This window comes from Strongylocentrotus purpuratus, unplaced genomic scaffold (assembly GCF_000002235.5).
Source record: "Strongylocentrotus purpuratus isolate Spur 01 unplaced genomic scaffold, Spur_5.0 spur5_scaffold_21, whole genome shotgun sequence".
In the NCBI taxonomy this organism is placed as follows: Eukaryota; Metazoa; Echinodermata; class Echinoidea; order Camarodonta; family Strongylocentrotidae; genus Strongylocentrotus; species Strongylocentrotus purpuratus.
The window spans coordinates 20491708-20514137 of record NW_022145607.1 but is presented as its reverse complement, the minus strand read 5'-3'; the positions used below and the strand labels follow the sequence as shown (position 1 = coordinate 20514137).

The following is a 22430-nucleotide window of genomic DNA, read 5'->3' as shown; positions in this document are numbered from 1 at the left end:
TAAAATTATCAATGTTCAACACATTCATACTAATCGCCTACCCCTTACAAACAAGTTTTCAATCGTCACTATGCAATGTAATATTGTTGTCTTTCTATGGGGTGTGTTAGAAGGGAAACTACGGTGTCTAGACTCAGCCTTCAAAACATGTCTAATAAAATCCACAGGGATGTTTCTACCATCTCATGAGTTTAGCTGTCGTACAGAGACTATGACTCTTATTCTAATCATATTTGAAAATGGAATGACACTTGGTATAAATAATGACGTCTTTTGATAATAATATAGAGTTCACGAAATATCGATGTGCGGTTCTGTCGTTCTTTCCTATTTGTTTATTAATGATGATTTCAAACAAAACAAAAATAAGCGATTAAAGTTGCAAAGTCAAGTTACATAAATTGTGAACAAATGGTGAGACACTTAGATTACATAGCAAAATCTGATCCACAGAAAATCTCTCCAAACCCCGAGTCTTATAATAAGTTTCAGCAAATATACGCAAAAAAAGTATGATTAAATGACGATACTGCAATGATTATTAACGAACGCGGTCGCAGAGACTTTCGATAAATCAACTCCAGGCAATTTCAATATCTCATTGCTTATTCCACTGAAATCATATTCGAAATTACGTAAAACTTATTCGTAACATTGGCATATTTTAAAAGGCGATGGATAAGGCTATCAAAATTGCATCGATTTGATTTTTCGAAAGTCTTTGAGGAAAGGAAATAACAAGTTTAATGAATAAATAATATAAATCAAAACTCAAGAACACTGTATCACCTCACGAAGTCATAAAGAAAAGTATGAGAAAAGAATATATCACAAATATAGAACCCTTATTTGTTAGCCACCGGCGCCGACACAAAGCAGGTCATTTAAGTTAATCACACGACCGCGGTACACGATCTACTTTATATTTACTGGACGTGTGATTTCTACCAAATGCGGTGGAATTCTAGTATGCTTCGCAAAGAGCCCTCTTCACATTGAAAAGATTATTTATACTAATCTGACGAAGAAAGCAGATTCCACGCTGTTAAATGGCCACTACATACTCGGATAACTAAGGCATATTCAATCTTGGCCAAGCTTCTACGGTGCAAGTGCATAATAATACTAAACCAAAAGCAATCAAAGTGGTGATTTTTTGTTTACTTCAATAAAACGCAGTATAATTATAACGAAATAGATACAATAATAGGCACCATATCACACCTGGTGATTGGCTGACAACCTGAAATATATACAGTTGTTCTCAATATGCTACACATAGCGGGTGAGAATGCACTTATCACACGGTTGATCCAGGTCTTTGCACACGAGGCGTTTTTTGGTGACGCATGACTACGTCAGAGAACAGGTGGATCTTCCATGCGCCATATGAGAATTACATCGTACAGAAAGTGCATACATACTGATAGAGCAGCGGAGCAAAAGCAATGGATGAATGGGACATGTGTTAGAGTGTATGAGTTTATACATGTGGTTAGTGAACAAATAGTAATAGCGCAATCAAAATGACGCATCGTGAACGACGAGCAAAACAGGTCGACTTACAAGTTATCAATTTCTATGAAATATATTCAATTTCTTCATTTATACCGACATAATCAAACATGGCTGCATGTATCACTCATGGTCTATTTTCAAATGTGAAACGGCTTTTACACCGACGGAATACTGCCTCTGACTTCTCCGTCGCAGCGATCACATTTCCCATAATCCCATATTTGCAGCTAGCCGCCTGACACGACCAAAGCGTGAAGGCGATTATTTGTCGCTTCATTTGACGGACTTACGGTGAGGAATGTTCCTCGCACAATATCCACAAGCGAGGCGCATCATCGAAAATATGTTTAAGAATTCCGTTAAAAGCCCATTCCTACGTTCGTAAATAACACTATTAATAACAATTTTTTGGGCTAACATAGTGCTCAATACACCAGCGATTTGTTTTTATACATGTACATATATAATTACCCTATGAGGAGAGTGGTAACAGAGGGCTAATGTATTGAGAACAAAATATGTAAGTACTGGGATTGGATTCGAACCCTCACACATTGGACTGAAGATGCATAAAGTTAATGAACCACTAAACAACGATACTATATAATAATAATAATAATAATAACAGCTAGTTTTTATACAGCGCTTTTCAGGACTGATACACCGATAATCAAAGTAACGGCAGAGTCAAACCTAGTAAATCTCTATTCCATTTATGCAATCATATAATAGGAGTTGTCAAAACAGCACAGTTTTTTAAAGGAACTGCCCTATGATTTTTCGTTCATGTAAAATAAAATATCACTCTACATAAATATATGGGTATCTGGTTAAGCTCTTTACTCTAAAATGAAGGAAGAAAAAGGTTAAGCTTGATACGGTAAACAACATAGGTCCCGTCTATATTTAAAGGCACGCAGTCATTATTGCTGACGAATGGTTTTATCTAATAGCTGATATTATCATTCTTTTTAATTTTCACAAGACGTACCGTTACCTCACGTTGGACTGCGTCAACGACTAGCGCAGTCTCTGACGCAGTCTCTGAATTGCCAACGCATGTCCTTGTGCCTTCATTTGCATATTAGCGTAAGTATTAACGCAATCACAATAATGCCTCGTGCATAACAGGCATTAGAATATCAGGGCATGAAAATATAATAAAAAGGCAGCATTAAAATTCAATAAAAACAAACCCTCATGTCACATCGTAATTAATCGCGTACATTTAATATAATTTCCTGTTATTTATGCCAAAGATAACTTGCTGGTACATATTTAGGCATTGGATTCAATTTGCTTCCTGCATCATTTCGAATCGATGGAGGCCACTCCCGCTGGCTACACACACAGGTGACTCTGTTAATGTATCCTCTCATTCATGCACTGTCAGCATTCACCTTCAATGAATTGACATTAAAACAGATTTGCTTTCTATAATTAGTTTTTTGTGTGGAAATGCTAGCACCTGTCGCCGTCGGGGTGAATACCACATTCGACTGTGACGTGAATGTGATCCTGCCAATATGTTGCTTTTATATATACCTGTATATAATATACGGAGGAGTGGCGAAGTTACAGGGGGTACCGGGGGCATGTGCCCCTCAGTAAAATGGCAGAAAGGGGGAGAAAGAAAAGGAAGGGAAATGTAAGGTGAAAAGTAAGTGAAACGACCCAGCTTGAATACACACCGTACCCCTAATCAAAAGCCTTCTTGATTTGCGTTACATCCATCGAAATGGACGGGTGCCCCCTATTATGTCATGAAGCCCCCTTGATGTCTAGGCCTACTCTACGCCACAGATACAGAGTTTGGTCACATGAATTGTGCTGGATGTTTTAATGAACAATAAAACATCTGCAAGAATTTAGTTTGGATGGTTAACTTAGATGCTTTTTGAAAGGTCATACCATTATTGATCCGGGTAATGTTAAAGATGGCAATTGAAGAAGAAAAAAAGTTAAAATATATTCTTGCATATTTAATTCTTGTTCATTTGGGCTCAACATTGGCAATGGCAATACACTTCCCGCAGAGTTCAGTTCCTATATAAGTATAAGTATAAGAGTATCAGTTCCTATTCAACGGTAAATCTTGGATTATGTGCGATAAGCCCACGCATTTTATCAATAAATTGTATGAAGGTGATAAAGTTGATAGCCAAAGATGGACGCACCCAAACTACACAATTAAAAGGCAGTATTCAACGACACGATTGCTGGTGAGTGATGCTCCATTTTTGTGTGTTGATAAGACTGCACTATTTGTTTCTGTTGACATAATCTTCAAAGCCAATCGCAGAACATGGGAAAGCCATGATGGCGGCAGCGGCACCTCAGTCAGTTGCAGAAATCGGTTCGTGCGTGAGTACCTTTAACTATTTTCGTTGTTAATTAATGTTCGGTATCCATCGTAATCTGTCGCGTGAGAAAGATAAATTAATAACTATCTTGCACCTGCCTTTCCTTATCGAAGATGCAAACGTGATACATCGATCAATATATCTATATATCACACAAAGGGTTTAGTTTGAAATGATTAATGTCAAAACACCATTATCAACACCATTATCAACACCATTACCAACAACAGCCTGTTTTAAATCAGTTATAACAGACCCTTCGCGCTTCAGACGGCGGTTTTGGATAAAAACAAAACCATTATCGTCACTATTATCACTATTCTGCCATCTTCTTCGAGTAATCTGTCTTACTTCCGATTGCTCTATTGTACTATGTTTAATATTACTGCACTCTAACAAAGCTCTATTATAAAAAGAAAATTAAAATAAGTGACATGTACACTGGCAAAATCGAAAATAATATAGGACACTTAAAGGTAGAAATGGACTGATATCAATATAATGTTATAATGAATATAAGAAATGGGATGCCACTTTAAAAACTTATCGATTCTGTTCACAGCAAATGTATATTCGTCATCTTTAACTTAAAATAACTGAACAATTTATAGTACGTCAGAACGTAAAATAAGGGAGATCTGGGAATCTTCACCAAATGTTGTCGTTTGCGGTTGTTTTCCCACTTATGACCATTACTATAGTCAGCTGAATCAAAGAAGAACACAGAAAAGCAAATCGTAAAAATTATAATAAAAAGGGTAGTTCACAGTCTACACAAGTTTAAAGGCGGTTGGCGATGAAATCTTATTTTACTACATTATATTCCAATACTGAATACTTATCATTTAGTAATATCTTTACATGAGGCTTAACTATCTACCGACAGTGCCAAAAGGACACAATATCAATTTCTTTGGCACAGAGTTACCGCCCGAGTTGAAATAGTTAATGCATGAAAGTTTCCAGACTCTTTACAGATTATAATATTTTACTTAATATAACCTTTGTTTTATTGAAAATGTATTTAATATTTATTATTTATATGGATATATAGATATATATAGTAATTAGCAAGGGAAAAGTGATGCTGATAACGCCTTCTTCTAAAACATCATACCAAGTAAAACCAACCCGAGCGCTTACAGTACCTTACAACTCATAAATGCCATATGGGATGTTTAAAAATAAAACACATAAACACTTCAAATCATCATTTCAATTGACAAATCTTTATGACGTGAAAATGTGCCGTATCTGTTGTCAAACGGCCTCACAATTGAAAATGTGTCATTACCCAGGTAGGCTTGTTATTTGATTTTTTTGTGGCAACTTATCATTGATTCACCCACGTTGCCGTGACAGTTCAGTGACCTTTATAACATTCATAACGGTGAACCGTTTCCTTCGAGGTCAAAGTTCAAATCATCGCCTCTTTAAGCTTATCATCCTTACAATGGACGACACATTCTTGAGAAATCTTCCGTGTTCAACGGGCTCGTGGAAGAAGTGGGGTCTGACGTCGCATCTGCCTCTCTACATCATCGTCGTCATTGAACCCGGTTCGAGGTCGATCACGACGTCATCACCGTTACACTGGAAGAAAATAAACAGAGATTGGATTATAAGGCAACACTTTACCAACATCTCCTTTGTCCCCTCTACCACCACCACCACCACCACCATCACCACCACCATCACCATCACCATTACCCCCCATTAACCACCATGCACTACCACCACAGTCAGTGAATACGCAATTACCTACCAGGTACGATTTCTCTCCCTGATCGTCCAATGGGCCGGTCATCGCCAGCACTGGTCCGGTGAATGACCGGTATCCCAGTACCACAAGCCCCTCGTGTACCCGCGGCCAGGTGGCCCGACATATCGTAATTGTTAGCTGGACGTCGACCTGCACTTGGTAGTCTAATGTCCGCTCGCCCACCCTGGAAGAGCAACGAAAAGAAATACAGAATGCTAAAATGAGCTTTATTGATAGAAAAATTCCGCTGAGACGTAATCCTTAAATGCATAGGAGTAGAATCGACGTTGAAGGAGTCCTATTATGACCACTTCTTTTTAATAGAGATGATTCCTTTCCAAATTAGAGGTGAAGTCATAAAAGTGACTTCAACGATTTTTAGCGTAGATTTCCACTCCAAACGGAGTGGTCCCTGATATGACAACCCACAAAAGTGGACATCCACTCACGTAGGTGCATTTTATTAAAATGAGAGAATTGTGACCTTCAATTTCATCTGTAATTGAGAATTTCCCGATAGAACTACATGTTTGTCTACAAAATAAGGCAGAATCATATCACAATGCTTTCATCAGCTGATCATAGAGACAGAGAGAGAGAGACAGAGATATAAAGAGAGATAGAGATACAATAGAGAGAAAGAGAGAGAGGGAGAAAGAAAGATCCACTGCTTAAGTTAAAAGGGTGTGGTCTAAGAGAGGAAGGGGAGGGGGGGGGTAAAAGATAAATGGGACTCGATAAATATAAACAGAGACAGAGCATTACAAATTTGAATGAGGTTTATCAAACTTGATCTAACATCGTCAAAATGTCTGATAGACTGCTCAACAAAACGCGACAAAGAGCGTGGGTATACTTCCCTATTTTATTCATGAATACGACAGTACCTAATACATATTCCTGAGGGAATACTAATCGCCTTGTAATATGGGCTCTCAACTGGCATTTTCGGAGATTACTCACAAAGTCTCAAAGATGTACAGTGTAGATGAAAAATATCTTCATGTTATCTTTAGTGATGGTTATAAAATGGAATTTAAATGATTTTTTAAAAGTTTTTATAAATAATTGAGTGTATATTTCATATAAAAATCTTGCTTAACGTTACAAAACACTACAAAGGCAAGGTGATCCGAAATGGACACATTTTACTTCATACACAGACGACATTAAGTACTTGGTAACAAAAGTAATAAACAAAGAATATATCCGAGAGCTTTTCAAGAGCAATATTTATTATACCAATGCTAAATTGTGACCATGACATTCGATGATAAATGAATGTGACAACATGATAAAAATGCTTTAACATATTCACGAAATAATAGTTTATTCTATTCAACACATGTTTTTAGCTTTACAAGTTATGTATCGCTAGGTACTCGCAACCATTGCCATACCGACATTGTGATATTATAATCGTACTTTAAAAAATTATGATTGTTATGATTGTTATTATTATATTTGCTTTATTGATCACTATTGTAATGTTTATTATTATAATCATTATTTTTATTGTCATCATTATTAATATTATTAGTAGTATTAACAGTGTTGTTACCATCATCATTACTATCATAGGATAATAATCCATTCTTATGAAATACAAATTTGCATGTACAGTTACGTTCACAGATTCTATGAACGTAACTGTCAAATAAGTTTGATTTGAGTGGATGACTATGAAATGATAAGAAATGGGAATCTCTTGTCAATGAAAATAAACTGACAGTAGAAATAGCAGGCTTTGCCAAATATACCCACCCTATAAGTAAATACTTTGTTAATTAATTGAATTTGAATATATAGTAAACGTAGATTGAATGAGATCATCTCGATAAAAGAATATGCCGGAACCCCGTACACATAAACATAATATACAGTGGTACCGGTTATCTATCTATCGCAAAGGTAGCGGTTATAGATAATCATATCTCGCGACATATGCCATATGTTCGTATATGTTGGGATACTTTCCCCCTGCCCCAGCGAGCCCCCACTACCAAACGGCCGAGTCTTCATCAGGGTAGCGACATTTACATACTCGGTGATGCCCGTATATAGACAATGGGCTTTGAACATCTGGTTTGTTTGCTTAGATGCGAACGGTAGGAGGGAGTAGCTCGGTGATAATTGCTACTCTAATGCCTGGTGATTAATCATTGGAGTCGATGAGCGGATGAAGGGCTCAACTCCATCACTAGCTATTGATTTATAACAGAAAAAGCTTGATATTTCGATAATATTAAGAAATATAACGTTTTCGTCTTCGTGTAGTAAAAAAAGAAAATAATGTAGATGTATCATGGTTCGTTGGGATGTATATATATTGCGTCTCGTTAACCTAGCTACGCCACAATATTATTATTTTATTTATTTATTTGTTTAAATTTATTATCATTAATAAATTATATTTTCTATTATGATTATTATTAATATTATTATAATTATTATAACATTGTTATTATAATAATTATTATTGTTATCATTATTACATTATTATTATAATTATCATTATAATTATTATTATTGTTATTATAATTTTTTCTTTTCAATTTTAATGTTGTTGTTGTTCTTCTTCATGTTGCTGTTGCTGATGTTGTTGTTATCATGTCTCTTAAACTTATAAAAAGCAAGTTTCCTTCTTCCTCTCATGTTTACACTTACTTGTCGCCTCTTTTTCATTGAGATGACAGGATTGGGGGAGGTTTTGATTGTAGAGGAGACATACAATATCATGCCATGAAAATCAGTCATCCCCTAGCTGCACTAACAAGCCAAAGTCTATGTCTTCGACGTTTGTGCTAGAAAGCAATATAGGTATACAAGACTAGTGTCAAGGCAGATATGGTTCCCAATCTGTCCGGTAAAATCTGTCCCCACAAGATGGTCCATACTCGACATTCACATTAGCTTAGCTTATTGTTCTAAAACCTTCCCTGTAATTTTAACCTGTAAGTGTAAATTTATAATTGCATAATTCTTCGTATTTGTCTTTGATGATATTGTTCAGAATGAGTGAACAGGTCAATGCATATAACTTTAAAAATATGGGCCCTCTCTTATAAACAGTTACGATTGATCCGAGTCAATCGCAAGTCCTCCAATCAATCGCAAGTGTAAAGTCTACTATCTCTTATGTACATAGTCGTGCTTAATTGCAACTGTTCAGACGGGACACTGTTCTCAAATTCCGTGATCTTGACGTGTATTCATTATCTATTCAGTGATGAAATGGATGCCACCACATTTGCCAGGCCAATTCTGCTGTCAAACATGCTGACAATGTCCTCCTTTTTATATCCTCGTTCGTTCTTTCTTTTGAGATTGATGTATCTATTTATTCGTGTATTTATTTATTCATTTATTAAACTATTCATTTATCGATCATTTTTACCATTATTGGGTTCAATTTGATCTTTTCCTTAAATTGTATTTGATGTTGCCGAGAGTGGATCGCTCTCTGGAAATTAAGTGTTGACGTAATCCCGACCAGAAGAATCTTCGCGTTACGACTTCTACGAAAAGGTATATTTCTTTATATAAAATTATGCTTACATCCATACGACCTTTGATGATACACCGAATAAATATTAAAACCACACAAGACAGGCTAAAGTGTTTATTAACAGCTTCCAAGTTTCCTAAAACCCGTTTAGTCTATGGTCTTTTTAGAACCTATATGTAAAATTATTCAGATGTTGGGAAACCGTTTCTCTAATGCACTATTATCAACACTGCCAAAGCACATTCGACATACATTTAAATGCATTACCTGGGATTGTAATGGGGCCATGTGCGCCCGAACACTCGCGTTTATTGATGCAACTATGGCGCACTTTTGTCAAGTACCCACTTAAGATTAAACATCAGCTTACAAATTGTTAAGATACAATACATAACAAGTGGCTTTTGGACCGTTTACACTTCAGATTACTTCTAGAGAGTAGTTCAAGATAATGCAATCCTGGTATATGGAAAAGAATGTTATCCCCACAAGCGCGTTTAACACGATCACAAAGACTTTCGAGAAACAATTTCAATACCATGTTTATTCACTATAAATCATTTTCGGATTACATAAAAGGCAATACAGTATGAGTCAAAAAAAAGTTCACACTTCGAAAATTGCTAATTATTTTAAAAATTATCTACGAACACTAAATTATTATGCATCTTATGAAAGAGTGTTTTTTCCCAAATCATTTGGTATAATTTTTGTGTGGTATTTGTTAACGCTTGGATGAACAGGAGGCATTGTTTGCAAGAGTGCAAAAATTGACTTGCGCCAAAGTTGCTTATGTGAGAGAATGAATTGAATATATCAAATGAGATGCATTGCATATGCCTTTTGCAGAAGCAAAGTCACACACACACGCGTGCACGAAATGTTCTTTCATATTTTATATTTAATATGTGTGGCATGATTAATTTTGTTAAGGATGTTATTTTGATCTGCAGAGACCGAATTAATACCAAAATCACAATTGTTTTATTCAAACATCACATATTGAAGCAACTTTGGCGCACTCTCGCAAACAATGCCTCCTGTTCATCCAAGCGTGAACACATACCACATACAAGTTATACCGAAAGATTTAGGATAAAACACTCTTTCATGAGATGAATAATAATTTACTGTTCATAGATGATTTTTAAAATAATTAGCAATTTTCTAGTCGTAAACTTGTTTTTGACTCACTGTATAGTGCTTTACATATATTCCATTTGCAACTCCATGGATTGCACAATCTGTTCACAGACAGACCTGCACATTTCGCTCGATGGAAGTTAATTTATTGGCAATTCAATGTGACATCCGACTAGATCGAAGGCAGGTGAGCTTTATTATACACTCAGCGTCATTAAATGCACACGCTTAATTCATTAGATTAAACTGAGGTCATTCAAGGGGATGATATAGGATTTATTCACCGTATTGACGGCGGCGTCTTGCCCCTGGTGATGATAGGTTATTGTCGACAGAAGGTTATAACATGCTCTTAGAATAGATTTTACGGTTATTACTTCCTATTTAAATATGCAAATGGATTTCTGGAAACAAGCAGACGAAGGAGCTTGATTAATATGTTAAGTGGGTTATCAAAATGGCTTTCTATAGTAGATACGTCACTAAGTTATCTTAAAGCCCCACTATCCTACTTGTAGCTACTTGCTCCCTCTATATAGAAAACTTCCACAATCGGTGCCTGTTGGTCCCCCATGATCCTGTTTTTCTTATGTTAGTTGATGATGTTGATATGTTAATGATAGAGCCACCTGTCAGTGACCTCGCTGTGTGGTCTAATCCCTTCTGGTAGTATTGACGGTCTTTAATGTAGACCTTCAATTCCTGTCTCACACGAAATGTCATTTTGTAGACGCAGCAGTGCGTTAGTGACTGGTAAAGTACTTGACTCATCATGTGAGACGTAAATTGTAACAAAACAGTGATTGCATATGAACAGGGCAAACATTGCCTTAATTTACGAAGTATTGACTAATTTCCTTTACAGGGCTAATTAGCACAGGCAATATCGCAATCAAAAATAACATTTCGCTTGCACAAGCATAATACATTTTAAAACGATAGAGGCTAGTATCAAATGAAGGCACACATGTGAATGGCAATAGACATATCAAATTAACAAAATTATAGTTTACAAAAAAGGTCATCGAACCAAGGCTCAAAAACATGCAAAGGTCTAACAAACCGATGTGTTTTTCTTCTTCTTCTTTTTCTTCGTCTTCATCTTCCTCTGTCTTCTTCTTTGATTTCTTTTTCTTCTTCTTCTGCTCCTTCATAATCTTCTTTATCATCTTCTTCTTCGTCGTCTTCTTCTGCTTCTTTTACTCCTTCCTCATGCTAAAATCATCCTCTCTAATCAACCCTACTACCGCATCTTTTAAAACGGAAGCTTAACCAATCGAAACGCGGCAGTTGTTTCATGATTTATTTTCAAAACGCAGCGTGGAAAAAGCTGAAATGGGATTTTGCCATAGGCAAAACACGACTACACTGAGATAATGCTTTGCTTTCCTGTTATGACTGTGGCTCTCTAACGTGATGAGACCGTATCAAGTGTCGGGACTTTCAAAGAGTTCAAGCTGAAAAGAGCCACTTTCTACCCCCCAGCTTGTTATTAATATTCAGAGTCAATGGGAAGTTGCTATGGAAACTAAGATGCACCGAACAATATTGCAAAAAGATTACATATTCTCGATCGTTAATGAGAAAGCTAAAAGTCAGTGCTGAAACATGCCAGATCGCTTTCAAAAAGGGTAATCCTGAACTAAAAGGTCGTTGCTAATGATTTGTCAATTATACTTTACTAAGGAATGATTTAAAGATAAAGTTGATTTCTAGTAATGCGATTGCACTGTAAAAGGAACTGTTGAAAGGATTGATTATATTTAGCAAATAGGTACTGGTGTACACTGTGAGACTTTGGAATCATTAAAATTATTTTATTAAACAGATTGGGCCAATTTTGTTAAAAGTCACATGCACTTAAATATGAGGGCATTAGACGAACGGGGGGGGGGGGTAGAGGGGGAAGCACGTGACCCTTGCGAAATAGATCATATATAATTAAAATTGTGCCCCCTCCCTTGTGGAAAAAAAATGTGCCTTTGCCAGTTTTGTTTCTTTTTGCATTTGTGTTTCCTTGACAGAGCTACAGCAAGTCATGCTCATAGCTCTGAACATTATTTGTAAGCTTGTTAACCCTAAAGGCTTGTCCATGCCAGAGTAAAACATGGCGGTCTACCGTGGCAAATGTGAATGAGCCTTTAGGAAGTTGACTATGGTGTGATCATGTATGTGTCATTAAAGAACCGCTTAAAGGGGGTGTAGCATGGCAAATACTGGTAAACGCCATCTACGACTTCTTTTGAGCAGCTGCAAGTAAACGGATGGAACTTGATTAACGGTCAGCGCTCGCTAGCGTTTGCGAAACAGACCGAAGTTCTCCTCACGTTTCGGTTTCGCGTATGTTGCACGCACATGCGGTCGCGTCGTCCCACCCGATTGGCCCCGAGTAAGGCCCCGAGGAAGGCCACGGGAGAGACACGTAGTCTCGTCGTGATACACCCCCTTTAAAGTAGCCACACGAAGAATCGAAAGTGTTTTGAATTGATGCAAAACTCATATCATTGCGAAGGGGAAGCCTTGCCGATCAAATACAACAACTCTTCTCTTCAAAATATGTTTGGGGCCAGCAGTAATCAACTCTCATAAATGTTAGTTTTGAGATCCAGATTTTCTGCCTTCAGCGGTCCTTTGTAGAGCATCAATATTTGTGACGTCACATACGGCACACGGCTGGCTAGCTGCATACTGCTACACGGCACTGAGCTGTTCGTCCAGTGAGTGACGTCACTATTCAGAGCTCGCTACGCTTGTGTGTTTGACTTACGTTCAGGGGCGTTCGGGGGTCTAAGGAGGGTCTTGAAAAATTGCATTTTACGCCTTTCCATGATATTTATATGATTTCTCAGCAAATTGTTCGTATTTTTCAAGAGAAAATCTTTCCATCCATATGTAAGTTGTTCTAATTATGAGTTGTTAGTGAATTTTCTTTGTGTAGCTCCTTCAAGGCTCGTTCAGATATGTTACAGTAAACCGACCGACCGTGTAAATAAATGTACAACAAAGGTCCTGCGCGTATTAACTGAGCTCTGCGTTGCAAGATACAGAAATGTAAAAGGTGCAAAATGTATTTTTAATAAAGATTTCATGCACTAAAAATACCTTCTAAATGCTAGAAGGTAATGACGCACTGACGCAATCAAAAAGACGCCTCAAAGAAACTCATGCACTTGGTTTAGACTTACCTTTTGGTTGAGGTTCCGCTCAGTCAACATGAAGAGCTTCTTGCTGATATCGCTTCCGATGAGGTTGGTAAAGACCTGCTTCAGGTAGGGTTCGTTCTCTAGGAAGTCGTGCAGCTGATCACGATGCCATGTGATGTATCGACAGTAGGTAGAAGCCGTTAGAGTCACCTACGGGGGTAGGGAAAGGCTGATGATAATTACAAATAATTTTGTTTGGCAATAAGAAAACGAAGTAAAAATTGTAGAAGCAAGATTGATCACAGTGCCCAAACTTTTGTAGGTACCCCCGAAGTGCCCTTCCAAAATTAGGAAAGTACCCCATTTTATTTCTAATAAGTGCTCCTTTCCTTTTTTTATGAGCCCACTTGAACTTCAAATAATTGCGCATTTTCACCTCTAATAAGTGCTTCTTTTTAATGAGTGCCCTTCCCCTTCCGATGACTGCGATAATTTTTTTTGGTAGAGAGTATAACATCTTACATCCATAATTATTGTTAAAGATTCAGTAAAGCCCTAGTTTGAATTGTAACGTGGTTATATGGTTAATTGTAGAGTAGTAACACCTCATGGTGGAGGGGGGGAGTTCGAGGTACACCCCTAATTGTAACTGACGTTGGCAAATCCATAACTGTTATTGGAGATTTGTGTATGTTTTTTTTAAATTTATTTTTTAAAGATTTTTGTATGAAACTCCCATATATTACAAAATCTAAAGACATTTATTGTAACCCTATACGCCCACCCATCCCCTTTCTCCTCGTCGTATTTCCTTCTTCTTTTGTTCTGTTGTAAAATTTGTTGGTTGTTCCGATCCCAACGCCCCCATTAAAAATATATTGGGTTCTACGTACACTACACATTGTTGACATTCAACTACTAGTAAAAGCATGGAGTAAAGGGAAACCCATATATAGCACAGAGGTTCATGATTAAAAGATATGGTTCTTTGCGTGCTTTCAGAATACAACACAAACGATTCGTGGTAAAGGATAGGAAGATTGACTGAGAAAGCGAGTGGGAGATGAAAGGTAATGCACTTGAAAGAAGAAGGTCATTTGAACGGATCTTTATAGTCGCTTCAACCGTATCTAGGTCTCATACAAATAAATTCACTATTCATGTTTATATGCTGTAAATAGTGTAAACGTTTAGAATCTGTAGAACGTATGTTACAAGAGTATATAAAATATACCCCGTTTACTTTATAATTGATTTTACATGGCCACGTATATAACGTGTATCAACTTAGACTTCTGAGGCAGTATAGAAATATTTACTTGCAAATTAATTTTGAGTGAGTATTTGTGTATTTGTTTGTACGATAATTATTCATTTATTGATTTATTTGTTTCTTCCTTTCTTCCTTTTTTTTGTTTACTTACCTGAAAAAACTCTGCTTTTTCGCTCTTTTCACAGGAATCCCATTCGGGTGAATCTAAGAATTGCCTTTCCACAATGTGATGTAAAAACTCGCCTTCACAGAAGACTTTAACTCTGTTTGGATAGAAAATTAATTAGATTATATTTTGCATGAAAGACATTTTGGAAATATGCCATAACAAGCCTGAAAGATTACAGTATTTCTTTGGGAGGTAATGGAAGGGTGAAGACAATAGGATGTTATTTTGATTTTCTCATAATGAAACGGAATTGAATATAGTCGGGGTATTTACAGCAGTATATCTAAGATATTCACTTTCTTGTATACTATCTCTTTTTCTTTATAAGATATTCTATAAAAGTTTGATACATAACATGTACATCCACAGGAACATTAAACAAAAACTGAACTCAAATTGTTCTTATTTTATCTGTCAAAATTTCCTAGTGTTGATTTTGATTAACTCTTATCAACACAGTCCAATGAGCATGAACAATTACTGCTATTACGAATGCGCCCTTGCACGCACATGGCACTCAAGCAATGGCTCTCTCGCATGTACAAAGCACTATAACGATAGCGTGCATGCAGCCTTATGGCAGGCTATGAGTTAAATAAGAGACTTCCTTTTATTAACTGGGAGATTTTTAGAATATTTAAAAAAAGATATGAAGGTATATGAACTCACTTTCCCATTAAAAGCATTGATAGGCGAACGCACTGCGATTTGCCTTCCTCGGAATAATGTTCTCCGATTTTAAGTGAGGTGATTTTTCCATAGTAGCACAGTTTCTTGAAGACATGTCTTGGCACTTTAAATGATTTGAACACTTTGTTATATAGTTCTCGCTGCTCCGGGGTGAGATTCACCGGGCGCATAGTCCACGACAGATAGATGGTGTGGCATAGATTGAGAACAGCGAAAACAAGGCACCAGCCAAAAATGTCGTGAGCGCAGATGTACTGCCACGCCCACGCTGCCATGATCACGAAGCCCACCACGAGGAGAGTGTGCGTGACTAACTTGGCGGTGCCGTTGGTGGAAGGTGCGGCGAAGGCGATGATGAGAATGATTGAGGCCAGTTGGAAAACGATGCTCTGGGCCGTCTCCCATGGCAGGCACGATGACGAGCCCGGTGGCGGTGGAAGCGACGTCGGATTGACCTCCGAAGGCGGGGTCGAGGCTAAGAAGGGGTTGTCTAACGGCGTTAAAGTCGGGGACGCCATTTTGTGTTTTCAAGTCAACAACTTAAGTCGCTGGTGCCGCCCACGTGTTTGAATTGATAGCTTCAGAATAGTATCTGATTCATTCGAGGAGATGTGCTTTCTTTTTCATAATGGTTCCAACCTAAAAGGAAAATAAATGAAATAAAAGCCGTTAGACATCTTAGACATAATACCTCCCTCAGGTTAAAGCATTCATTCAATTTGCACTTAACCAAAACGTATCTTACAAGAGTAATCAAGGATTCTGCCCGCCTAAGTTGCTTTCAATTCGTAAACGACTTTTGAAATAGTGCACCCTGATTACATACTTTACCGATTAGTTTCTTTAACCATAAAAATATCAATATCATTTTATTTCTAGTTGATTTGACGCGTGAATTTATTTGGAGACATAATATAGAAATGGAAAAAGCTTCAATTGACAGAGGTATATTTTTAATCAAGGTACCTAATCTTTATGAAGCCACCAGATTGTCGAACATTTGTCACAGCTAAGGTTTCATAACACAAGCGCTCAATCATAAAGTAATACATTTAAGATTTTGCATGTATGTTCGGAATAATATTTTCCCTAATTGAAAACCTTTGATTGCTTTAATGCAACAAAAAAAGTTATTAAATGAAAGGATCTGAAATGATTTCATAGTGTGATATAAATAGATTGAAGTGAAAATAAGCATTGGAAAACAATTATATTCTATGAAAATTCGAGTTTGTCGATTTAATAGAATACACTACATCGTGTAACATCGTGTATCAAAATTAATTTCTTGACATTACATTTTAATTTTGAATTGGTTTGTTTTTTGTTTTTGTTTTACATTTGATTTTACCACTTATTTTGTATTCTTATTTTGTATTATATGCTTTGTATATTTAATTTTACCATTTATGAAGGGGGCAATATTCAAGGGTATGTTAAAGGTCAAGAAATGATATGTATATCATATAACAAGGAAAAAGAACAAAGAGAAAAAAACTTGTGGAATCATAACGCGGAAGTTAAGGTTCAACCAGCACTGTAGGGTTTTCAGAAGGTTACAGTACATGTTAAAATCATGACATGTCAAAGGTCAAAGAGATATAAGCTATATTTCCATCTAAAAGAGGTGGGTGTGGAGATACATCTTGATTATATTAATGTGGTGACTGATTTCATGATTTAGGTCCGGCGTGATAATAATGTGAAACCTCGTCTCTGGTAATATAGTGATATTCTTATGCAACCGCTACCACAATGCATTGTGATAATGCCATAATGTAAAACGGTTCGATGTGTTTCAGCTCGCTTTCCCCCATGATAAATTATCGCCTTTGATGTATCTCAGGCGAGAAAAATATGACAGACGAGATATAAGACGTGATGAAGCATCCCACGTGATTTGATTGCCGTTTCTTCTTCCAATCGGTCACGTGATAAGCTGCAGTGGAACGAACAGATAAGAGGTCACAATTAAAACATTTTCGCAGCTGCCGATTGTCATTCTAGAGTGGTAATGTAAACGATGGTATTTTTCAGGTGCAGCGAACTCCACTCGCTATGGTCTCGTTGTACTTTTGTTCTTATTTTTTGTTTCTCTTTTCCCCCGCTTTTTTCTACTTTACTTATGATTTTTAATTTGTGAATTTTCGATATAACGATGGTTTTACAGCTACCAGTAATTTGATTTTATTCACACGACTGGAATTGATTTTTAGGAGATAAGTCTTAATTTACAAAAGGTTAATATCAGCTACCGGTTATCGTACATTATGTATTATTATTAGTTAAATTACAATGAATTAACAAATACAGCGATGATATTGTTGAAAAAAAAAGGATAAACGTGTAAAAAGGCAAATATCGGGGATGGGGGTTTTCAAAGCTGCTATAAGCAAACTATTAACAGAAAGGAAAATAGTTAAAATGATCATGTCATCTGTACAAATGTTCCATGACGATGTGCCGCTGCTAATTTATAATAATTCATCAAAATAAATTTTTAAAAATGATATGAGATTCCAGGAGTTAAACATATCAGGTAAAGTGTTAAAAATGTGTTTGTTTTTTTTTAAATGAAAAAGGAATGGTATATGACAATAATTGTTGCCGGTGTACGAATGAGCGTACTGAATCCAAAGTGTTTGGTTATTAATTTTGTGGCGCACCTGATAATGGAATGGCGCTCCGTGTGCTGCAATGAAATTCAATACAATGTAAGGCTTCCATTACTATATGGCAGGCATCTTGCACACAGCATCATCATTATGTTCATAAGAGAAAGGGATGACCCTCGCAATAGCCCCTTCCCCGCGTTGACTTAAAGAGGGTTTCTTTATCTGTCAACGACAGCATCTGCCAAGCTATATTTGTTAATATTAGTTTGATAAGGTTATTGCCTGTGCCTACTTATTCTCGATCTAGCTTTAGCTTCGTGTAAAGGCCTTGAAAGATACCATTCTTAGGATAACACATCAGTAGGAAATTCTCTCCTCCTTCTTTTTCTCTTCCTCTCTCTCTCTCTCTCTCTTTCTCTCTCGCTCCTTCTCTCCCCCCATACACACACGTTATCTCCACTTTCTCTCTATTTCTTTTTCTCACCTTTCCCGTTTCTGTACGTCTTTTCCTATTCTCTCTTTCATTACTGCCTTTTTCGATTTGGTTGTTTTCTATGTTCATCGTATTTTTTAAAACCTATTAATTACTGCATAGCTCTCTGGATATTAACTCTGTATTTGACTCCCTCTCTCTCTCTCTCTCTCTCTCCCTCTCTTTACACCACCAATGTCCCTCTATCCAATTTCTCTTTCATATTAACATCTTCATAAAGCTAGCTTCACTCTCGGTTCAATGGGCAAGATAAATTATTTAAGAAAAAGATAGTACCAAGGTAATAGAATACATGGTGTGTATGTGAGGTGGTGTGTGTGTGTGTGTGTGTGTGTGTGTGGGAGGGGGGGGTTTCATAATGTGACTCCCACCTCTGAAGGCGTATTGGGGGGGGGGCGTTCTCCCTATCGACCAAACCTTCAAGATATATCTTCAGAGAGGGAAGGAAACCTTGGGATGATTCTATTCTATGTATAGCAGAATATTGTTCAGCTCCCGCACGTACTAACTAAAGGGCTCTAATACGAAGCCCACCGGTAATTAAATACTCACCCACGTCGCTATTTGCACCGTACAGGACTGATGGTAAACATAGGTCAACCGAGTTGATATCATCTTTCTAAAAACTTCTTCCATCTTTAGCCTTCGTCGTTTGTATTTTCCTCCATCTAAAAGTGTGCCCGCGCAATTTTCACTGGAAGGGGGTTGGTCAGGAGCGGATATTTTTTGCCCGAATCCCAAACTTTTGTTTTCTGATTTTTTTTAGTGAAAATATAATTTCTGTATATTAACTATACAATTTACATCTTTAAATACATGTCTGGATATCTCGCAGCCAAATATGACAAATGACCAAATATTGTACTCTAAAATGTTTCTAATTCCCCATTTATTGTCCAAGAAAAATATTTAGTTGCATGTTCAAATTTGATAGACATGCAGAGAAAAAGAATGAAGAGAAAGAAGAAAAAACATTACGAATATCAAAGTACTTGCAAAGCATGAATAAATGTACTTGCACTTGTCAGAGCCGCCCTGTCATTATCTCTGTATTCAAACCTCCACCCCACCCCTCTCCTCGTCTCTCTGTCCCCCTCTATCTCTCTCTCTCTCTCCTTCTCTCTCTCTCTCTCTCTCTCTCTCTTGCTCTATCGTCCTCCCCGCTCCTTTCTTCATATATCTATACTGTATAACTGCATTCCCGTCTCCCTGTCTCATTATGTATCTGTCTATCATGCTGTTTTTCCTTTCGAGCGCTCCCTCTGTCTCTGTCGCTCTCTCTCTCTCTCTCTCTCTCTCTGTCTCTCTCTCACTCATTACTCTCAATGTCGTTTCCTCTGCATAAGTTTCTATATGAAATTAATTCATTTCTTGTACCCTACGTCTACTTTTCTATCGATCACCCCTCACCTATGTGCATCCTTTTGATAATTGCGCGCGCACATATCCCCCACACCCACACACACCTACCCAACACACATACACTATCCACTCCTTTCCTCACTATCATGTTACAAATACCATGTATATACTAGAACAACTATCCATGAAAATACAAATGTTGTACACCTTTGTTTCTATACACTTTTTTGACACTGTCTAAAGGTATTGTAAGCCTGCTAAATTACTTTTCAATTATTTTCAATTATGCATAATGGATTTATAATGTTTAAGTTAACTTTAGATTAACACTAACGAATTATATCGAAGCAACAAAGCACACAATTTCGGCAGATGGTTCGAAAATATCATAAAAGAGAATCATACTCACACATTTCCATTGATTTAGTAGTTACACTGCGAATTGACGAGTGCACATTTTAGAGTATCAGTAGTAATATATCACATCGCCTGACATGACACTACACGTGCTCTCAGCCGGGCTTTTCATAACAAGCATCGCTTCGGGAATAACAGGGCTTTCAATTACCACCGTGTGTAGCTCGCTTATACACAACCAACAAAACACATGAAGATATATCACGATAAGATTCCCACTTCCTCATTAAGCTCTGATAAAACACACGATTCTCTCCTCTCAAGCTTTAACCGATTCACAAATGAAGTATTAAACGCAAACACACACAGCAGACGACTCGGTGCTTGTAAACAAAAATACAATGGCGTCTTCGCCTCACTTACGGATTTGTGGTTATGTCTTTTTCCCGCGTAAATGAAAAGGATCCCAGTAAACGTCCTCAACTGATCATAAATATATAGTAAGACGTAAGGAAAAGAACTGGGTCATTATTTTGTTCGCGTATTGCCTCGCTAGCTTTCCCGCATGACTTCCAATGCAGTTCTATAGAGGTTTTGGTGTAGCATTAACCGTGCTCCCATACGAGCTGTATAACGTTCGGCGCTGGAACGGTAGGAATGCGAAGAACGCCATATAAACTCCTGACAAGGATGATCGGGTTTATATCGGATACAGACAAAGTAGAATGACATCGCTTTGACTGCATAAACTTTTAACATCTGCAATCATGTTCATTTGATTAATAGTTAGTTTTTTTGTAATGTAAAAGGTTAAAGGTGTAACCATGTACCTATAGTCCAGATTGTTGTTCAGATTGTTTGTAAAGACCTGGATACATTTCAGCATCTATTTTCTTTTGTTGTTAGCCTACGTTTTACTTTTTTTGGATAAATTAATTGTTTCGAAGCAAAATTTGTATCCGAACTAACTATTACAATTTGGTAGATGGCACTTCCTAAACTTCGAAGAAGCAAGAGCCCGGCGCAAGAGATGAACTTCGTGATGAAAAATGAACTGTCGAAGGCCGCCAAGAAGGACTAACGATCAGCCAGGAATACTCAAGAAAATTTGAAGCAGTTTACAAAACATCCGCTTCATCCATTAGGAGGTAGCCTACTGATGATGATACACTGAGACTTGATCTTCAAAACAGGACAATGATTGAAATACTGATTTTTGTTTCCTTTGGTTTTCTTTTTAAAGCATGTACATAAAGTTTAGATACACTGTTCTAATATAATGTATTATTCATGTATTGAGTGAGATGGAATAAAATTATTATTAAAAGGTGAAAGGGGCTGCAGGTCTTGAAAGACGGATAATTTACGAATAAATGAGCCACCCCCACGGATCAGGGGAGTGGTGTGACAGAACGTGCAATCATCATATTTCCATGTGCATTCTTCTATTCCCCCATCACTCTCTCTCTCTCTCCCTCTCTCTCTCTTGTTTTTCTTCACCTTCTTTTTTCTGCTACTATACTACTACTAATACTATTATTATTACTACTTCTTCTTCATATTCTTCTTCTTCATCTTCTTGTTCTACTACTATTACATATGCTGATACTACCACTACTTATATTACTGTTTACCTTTCTTCTACTTCTTATTATCATAATTACTCTCCTCCCCCTTTTTATTATGCAACTGGTAAGCTTCGCCCCATTCATTAACCCCTATGCTGCCACATCCTCGTCCACTCGTTCATGAAGAAAAGTACGCTGATGCCCATTAAGTTGATATACATTTTTGATTACCCCTTTTCATGAAGAGATTATAACAATTTTAATTTTATTCTTGATAGATACAGTTTATTATCTTCTCAGATCTGCATTGATCAATCTAAAGACTCTAAAAATATATATCTAAAAAAACTTCGAAAAACAATCATATTGTCCAAATCGTTGCGTGAAAAAGGGTAAACAAATTATTTTAATTATATGGAGCATACTTTGTGAGGAACTTAGATGGTAACATCTGAACCTCATTATC

The 22430-nt window shown here is 37.0% G+C and overlaps 1 protein-coding gene across 2 annotated transcripts; it reads right to left on the bottom strand.

The window, feature by feature from the left end:
* Positions 1-3604: 3604 nt before the first annotated feature.
* LOC580745 (popeye domain-containing protein 3) lies at positions 3605-21035 on the bottom strand. 2 transcript variants are annotated; one of them, XM_011672371.2, is made up of 6 exons: positions 20820-21035; positions 15549-16208; positions 14862-14973; positions 13480-13647; positions 5647-5827; positions 3605-5474 (listed from the first exon to the last, which is right to left on the bottom strand). In XM_011672371.2, the coding sequence occupies exons 2-6, from the start codon at positions 16085-16087 to the stop codon at positions 5470-5472; spliced, it is 1005 nt and encodes a 334-aa protein (XP_011670673.1). In that variant the 5' UTR covers positions 16088-16208; positions 20820-21035; the 3' UTR covers positions 3605-5469. The 2 variants fall into 2 exon arrangements, with proteins under 2 accessions (XP_011670673.1, XP_785876.3); XM_780783.5 differs by lacking the exon at positions 20820-21035 and adding an exon at positions 20449-20778.
* Positions 21036-22430: the final 1395 nt, after the last annotated feature.

Excerpts from the sequence above, each read along its gene's own strand:
- LOC580745 (XM_011672371.2), bottom strand. The coding sequence starts at position 16,087 with ATGGCGTCCCCGACTTTAACGCCGTTAGACAACCCCTTCTTAGCCTCG. Across the intron at positions 14,974-15,548 it reads TCAATGCTTTTAATGGGAAA|AGTTAAAGTCTTCTGTGAAG; the intron begins GTGAGTTCATAT and ends CTATCCAAACAG. Across the intron at positions 13,648-14,861 it reads AAAAAGCAGAGTTTTTTCAG|GTGACTCTAACGGCTTCTAC; the intron begins GTAAGTAAACAA and ends CTACCCCCGTAG.